Raw genomic sequence first — 7151 nt, forward strand, 5'->3', positions numbered from 1 at the left:
CGTCATTGACAGGAGTTAATGCTCAGAAGACCCCAGAGGCCTCTCTTCTCCCCAGGCTGTGCAGCACTCATGTGGAGCCTTCTGACGAGAGTTTTCAACACCAGGAAGTGACATTCTGATAAGAGGCCTGTCTCACCATCCTCCACTCTCCCAAGGGATTGGAGACACTTGGTCTCTGCTCCCCAGAGGTTCTCCAGTGCAACTGCCACTTGGACAGAGCTGAGTTCTGTCATCTCAGCCTCAGGACTAAGGAAATGTAGTTATAGGGAGAACTAAAGTAAGAAGATATCAATTCCTGGAAGCTAAGACAAATACCATGAGCTTTGTTATCAGTAGGAAATTGGCTGTTGAAAGCTATGCGTGTTACTCAGTTTGCAAATACAGTTTGCATATCTGTACTAAGACGTTCATACTTGTTTGATTTCAGCATCCTGATAAAGAGTTTCTGCCATAGGGGAGATCACTTAGAAAATAAATTTTGAAGTCTTTTTTTTTTTTTAAATGCAGAATACCATATTATTTATTCTACTTTTACTTCAAAGTCACAGAGATGACATCCATATAATTATAAAGCCTACTCTACATTTTCAAGTTCCCAATCCAAACATAGATTAGAACAGGTCGCTTTATTGCTGACAACATTCACGAAGGGGCCAGATTCCTCATAAAAAGACAAAACTTTTAAGTTTGACTGGGAGCTGGCCATAGCCCTATGCGCGCAGCGGGAGAATTATGAAAGTCAAGAGGCAATCTTTTTTTTTTTTTCCTTTGTAAAACAGCAAAGGGACAGGAGAAGGTGGGCTGCCTGGTGAGCAGCCCCACCTTAGAGGGCACAGCTCATCAGGGTCAAGAGTGGCAGCTTGAACGGTTAACCTCAGAAGAGCACTCACTGGGCATTATATTATCTGCTTTACAGATTTCACCCTGGAAAGTATTTGAAAACACTTTATGCTCAAACTATACATTATGCATTCGTTCTCCTCGAGGACCCACAAATAAATCTAAAATGATAAGGGGGCTTCTTCTGCTCCTTCTTCCTTGCAGCGGGGTATCTCCAGAACTTCACAAAACTAAAAGCAGCAGCTAACGCCTCTTCAGTTTCTTGGTCTTTTGGCGTTTCATTTCTTCTTCTTCACGTCTCATTTCCTCTAAGTCCTCTTGCATACCTAGTCTTAAACTCTTTGCTTCTTCCTTCTGCTGCTCTTTCCAACTACTCTCCATGTAACGTAAGGCATAATCACTTTCATCTGTGTATTTTTTTCGGTCATAGCCAAAGATTTCTCGAATGTGCTTGGATATTTCTTCCTGAGGTTCTCCTTCATCTTCAATAAAATCTTCCATTTCAGAGTCATACTCTTCATCATCCTCCTCTTCATACTCTCGCTGCCTTTTGTAACCTCTAGGGAAGAAAAGCCTTTGAGGACCTTGGGCAGATCTGTAGCCAGATAAGGGAGGCTTCATTCCATTCATCTGTCCATTGCTGGACTGGCTAATGATATTCTTGGAAGAAATTGTTTCTGAGACAACAGTGCACTTGGGCTTCAGGGATGTGCCTGAACTACTAACTGTTCGTCCAGGTCCCAAGCTGCTCACTGGTCTTCCAGGACCGGAATTACTGACAGTTCGTCCAGCTGGAACTGAGCCACTTACTGACCGACCAGGGCCAATGATTGACCTCCCAGGGGGTCCTGAGCCACTCACTGGTCGTCGAAGGTCATGTGGACTGTTCACCGGCCACCCAGGGCCGCCAGAGCTGCCCACCAATCTCCCAGAACCACCTGAGCCACTGATGGGTCGCCCAGGCCCAGGGCCACTTGAGCTGCCTGCAGGTCGTCCAGGGCCATTTGTACCACTGACTGTCCGTCCAGAAGGACTCTGGACTGTCCGTCCAGAGGACTGAAGTCACTAGTTGACCTCTTCATTCCACTGACCGATCGCTCAGGTCCTGAGCTGGAGCTGCCATTCTGGCGCCTGGAAACGGGGCCAGAAGTAACTGTAGGCTGAGCAGTCCCTGTGCTGGGCCTTCCAGGGGCTGAGCTGGAGCTGCCACCTGGCGGCCTGACACCTGCACTCTTAGCCTTGTTATGTGGAGTGACCGTGGACCCAGACCTGGAATGGCTAGGATGCGGAGATTTTTTGGCTTTGTGCTCAGCAGCAGATTTCTGAGTCCCTTTAGCAGAAGTCTTTGGGACACCTGGTGAATAGGTACTCGAATGGGTCTTTCTAGCCCCAGTGAAAACAGGTCTGTCGTGGCCCTCACGAAGCGAGGGTTGGGAGCAACCGCCAGATCCTATTTTGGTCCTCTCTCCTGGCATGGATTTAGATGAAAACAAACCTAAGTGTTTCTCATTAGCTGTGCTGGGTCTGGATTTCTTCTCAGCATGAGGAGGGGGAGTACCCTTGGAAGGAGGATGCTTGTCCCCAGAAACTTTGCTAAGTTTTGTGCCCACACTTTCTTTCTGAGAGGGTACCTTTTTGGTTGGAGGTAGTCTTGCATCTGTCTCAGGTTTCTTTTTCCTATGCTTTCGTTCACGAAATTCTCGCTCCTTAAGTTCTTCAGCAGTCATAGGCCGCTCTTCTGTTTTCTTCACTACTTTGATTTCCATTGGTTTGTACTGCTTTTTCTCAGCCAGCCTGAGTAGATCAGTGAAGTTCATGACTGGTGGGGCACTTTTAAGGGGGACCTTTGGTTTGCTTTCAACTTTGGGAGGTTCCTGCTCTTCTTCATACTCCGACTCTGACGCTGCTTGATTGTATTCTAGGAATTCATCCTCTTCTTCCATCTCGTACTCTTGGTCTGTTCCCTGACTAGCATGGCTTTTCGTTGCTTGTCTCTTCTTCGCCTTTTCGTCAACAGGAATCCCATCATAACCGTGGAAATTATCCTTTGTCCTCTTGGCCATAGCTCTTGCTTTCTTGTCATGTTTTAGCTCAATTCGCTTTTTCACTAGTTCTTCTTTTCTCCTTTTCTCTTCTAAGGCTTTTCGTCTGAGCTCCTCTTCTTTTCTTCTGAGAAAAGCTTGTACAGCTGCTGATTGGACACCCTTAACTTTGGGGTCTTTTTTGGAAGGACCCACTGCCAACCTGTACCTTTTCGGTATGTTGTTGACGCCCTGTCCTTTGGAAGCTATCATGAGAATTTCCCTGAAATCCATGTTGACCGAAGCGGAGAGAATGGGCCAGGTTCTCGGAAAGGAGTGAAACTATGCCTTAGCCAGGCGGCCAGCTGCAGCCAATTTTGAAGTCTTGAGTTCAAGCCTAAACCCAGAGACATTTGACCATTTTATCGTAGTTTCCTAGATTATAAAGTGAGAGCCAGTAGTTTTTGCGAACTAGGCTTATAAAGCCCCATGAATGGGAATGCTGAAGTTTAATTTTTTATACCTCTAATAGTATATCTGCTATTTTTCCCATGAGTGAAATGGGAAAACTTAGTTATCGGCGATAAAACAAGAGTAGCTGTTAGCATCACATTAGAAGACGCACATGAGATATATTTGCAAACTACGGCACTCCACAAATGCTTCTTATCTATGCGACGACCATAGTGACAGGGGAAAGAGGGGAAGAATATTTGAGTTTTCAGAGCAAGGCTGAGGCGGACACAACAGCATTTTCTGTGCTCCACAAAATTCTAAGCTTAGGTGTGTGCTTTTCCTGGAGCGAGTAAAAGAAACATGTCCCTAACAGCCAGCCCCGCTTACTTTCTGCCAACTGCAGCCTGGCCTCTGACAGTGAAGCGTCTGTCACTGAGCGGACGTTCCTTAGAGTCACATATTCTTAGAGTTACATAATGGACAGAGGAAGCCCAAGGTAAGTCCTTGCAGATTCTGACTATTTCATCTTTTAAGTGAGGCGTTCTGAGTATAGCTTTTAGTTCCTCCCAGGTGTCAGGGAGAGGAGACTGGGTGGTTGCATCTAAAAAGGGGAGAAGTTGAGGAAAAGAAGAGTGCAGACCTTTGGTCAGAGCTGAAGGGAACAGCAGGGGTTAGGAGTTCTCTGTACCTCTGGATCTTCCTATATTTACAACCTGCCTGGCCCTTGGCTGTTCTCCAGTCATTTAATCTGGCATCCAATAACAAATAATAGTTCTACTGAGTTCTGTCAAGTCAATACGTCAGACACGCTTTTGTTCAAGCAAAGCTCCTGCAGAAGGTATTGTTTGTTTAATGTTTCCCAAATCTCACCCATTGGATCAGATTTACAAGGTCGGCTCTTCCCAAGCCACTTCAGAGCACTCTCTTATCTTGTATCCTCTCGTTGCTGAGGAAATATGCCTGTCAAGCTAAGTAGCATTTTCTTAAAGGAATAAAACATGAATTTGGTCACTTGAGTAAGAACTCTGACCTCCCTGGGGTCATCGCGACAGCACCGACACCAAGAGGCCACCCAGTTACCAGGCCACAAGCTCCATATTACAATTTTTGCAGAATCAGGAAATGTTAAGAAAACAGCATTTTAAGGTACCCCCCAGCCTAAAACAACAAACAGAACATAAAGCCTGACTGCCAGGCTGTAAGTGGGCTAACAACCACCTCACTGTGCCTGCGGCTTCAGACCCAGAGAGAGGTGACAGGAGATCATCTATTTATGAATCTTTTTTATTACAAAAGCAATTCTCATTGTAGAAAAAATAAAAACGCAAGTAGAAAGAAAATTAAAATACACAACACCAAATACAACTTCTGCTGGCACCCAGTATTTATCTTTCCAGAGTTTTACGTTCACAAATACATATTGTTACAAGTACGACATTGTAACATACATAATATTTTATAACCCATTTTATCTCTTTTAACTTACAACTTCATGAGCAACTTTCTATGTCAGTAATTGTTTGTTTTAAACAGTTGGGTGGTATTTCAGGGTATGGGTGGACCATATTTATTTAATCAATTCCATATCATTAGCTGTACTACTTAGAAAATCCTCGATTTCAAATATTATAAACAACGTAAAATTCAAAGTTTTTTTCTTTAAGCTTTACTTCCTTAGGACATTCCCCAGTCATGGACTTGGCAGACATAGTACTAATACTTCCAGTGACAAAATTGTCCTCCAGAGAAACTGCATCAACTCTCACCCCTCCCCAAGCTGAAGGGAGTGTTCATTTCCCTCCACTGAGATGATTTCTCCGTATTTATCAGTGTTATAAGTGAGAAATGCTATTCTCACTGGCTTAACTTTCAAAGTTGAAACCTGTCTTTATTTCTGTTATCTGTTGGAATTGCACCTGGGCATATGTCTCTCCAGAGAGCAAATCAATTCTCCATGGTGGGAAGGCGCCCCCTGCATCCACATTCTGCATGAGTAGAGAGTCATCAAACAGTAGGAAGCAGGAAACACTGGGCTTCCTGGGGGTGCAGCAGGTTCTTGTAAACATAAAGGGCTTATAGTTTGATGGAGCCCCACATCTCTAGTTTTGCCTTTGCTGCCTATGCTTTCGGTGTCATATCTGTGAAATCAAAAAGCTTCTGCACAGCAAAGGGGACAATCAACAAAGTAAAAAAGCAACCTACAGATGAGGAAAAAAAATATTTGCAAACCATATGTCTGATAAGGGGTTAACTCAATAGCAAAAACAAAGAAACAAACAAAAAAACTAATAACCCAATTTAAAAATGGCCTAAAGACTTCAAAGAAGACATATAAACAGCCAACAGGTATATGAAATGGTGCTCAACATCACTAATAATCAGGGAAATGGAAATTAAAATAACAATGAGAGACCACCTCACACCTGTCGGGAGGGCTATTCTCAAAAAAAGAAGACAAGAAGTGTTGGTGAGGATGTGAAGAAAGTGGAGCCCTCATGCACTGTTGGTAGGAATATAAAATGGTGCAGCTGCTGTGGAAAACAGTATGGAGGTTCTCCAAAAACATCAAGAATAGAACTTTTATATGACCCACAACCCCATTTCTAGGTATTTATCCCAAAGAATCGAAATCAGGGTCTTGAAGAAACATTAGCACACTCATGTTCATTGCAGCATGATGCACAATAGCCAAGACGTGGAACCAAACCAAGTATCCACCATCGGGTGCACAGGGGGAAGAAATCGTGGTAACACACACAGAAGGATGTTATTCAGCCTTAAACAAGGAGATCCTGTAAAACGCGACGACATGAGTGGACCGCAACCAAGGACAGCCCATCAACCGAGGACAGTTCACGCTCATGAGGAAACTAGAGCCTCCAAACTCACAGAAGCAGAGAGGACCTGGTGGTTTCGGGGGGAGGGGAAGGAGGAATTGGGGAGCGCTCGATGGCTGCAGAGTTGCTTTATGCGAGATGCGTCAGGGCTGGAGAGCTGGTCGACACCATGCCTGTAGTCCACAACACAACACTGTGTCGTATGTTTCACAACCTGTCCAGGGGGGAGGTCTCACAATAAAATAACAGTTTTTAAAATAATAAAAGAGGTCATGTGTTTTGTTAAATATATAAAATCATTGGAAGGACTGAAAAGACATCCTTAACCAATTCTGAGGCCGTAAATATTTAATAGAGTTGTTATGGGTTGAAATGTGTCCCCCCCAAAACTCATACGTTAAGGAAAGCCTTCGCCCCCACTCTCCCCAGTACATGGATGCAGGTGGCCCATAGGAAATGGAGACACTGCAATGCAGGGCCTTCCTAAAAACACATAGAATTCTGAAAGGATGAACGTGCAGCGTGAGAGAGAGGCGAATGAGGCCCGAGAAGCATTAATTACCCCTGGACCCACGGAGAAAGAATTAGGCCTGTGAGTAAAGCTTCCTGGCCTGGCCGCTTGTTCATTTATGTCCCAATTAAGCTTGTCTGTGAGTGGCTGATGCCTGCCTCATGGATCTCTTTCTACGCGTCTTAGTGCTTCCGATGGAAGATCATAAAATTAGGTCCATAGATACCAATACACATGGTAACCCATGATCAATGAAAACGGCATTATATATCAAACATCGGTATTTTCCTTATATGATTGAATAACCTGTCACTTTTCCCAGAAGATATCATTATTTTAATAACCTGAGATTTATGCTATTCATAATCTGTTTATTGAATTCATATATAATTATTGAAAAGTAATACAGCATAACTCATCCTTTTCTTTAAGATATAAATATTCAGTGTTTATGTCCTGTAAATGAGGGGACATTCTCAGAGCTAG

At 43.9% G+C, this 7151-nt stretch overlaps 1 protein-coding gene across 1 annotated transcript; it reads right to left on the minus strand.

Moving 5' to 3' along the window:
* Positions 1-997: 997 nt before the first annotated feature.
* On the minus strand, positions 998-3228 carry LOC117033067 (protein SPT2 homolog). The gene is given in 2 exon segments (XM_033124973.1): positions 998-1878; positions 1881-3228. Coding segments are annotated over 2 exon segments (2070 nt in total). The 5' UTR covers positions 3156-3228; the 3' UTR covers positions 998-1083.
* Between the last annotated feature and the right edge of the window lie 3923 nt (positions 3229-7151).

Source organism: Rhinolophus ferrumequinum, chromosome 13 (assembly GCF_004115265.2).
Source record: "Rhinolophus ferrumequinum isolate MPI-CBG mRhiFer1 chromosome 13, mRhiFer1_v1.p, whole genome shotgun sequence".
NCBI lineage: Eukaryota > Metazoa > Chordata > Mammalia > Chiroptera > Rhinolophidae > Rhinolophus > Rhinolophus ferrumequinum.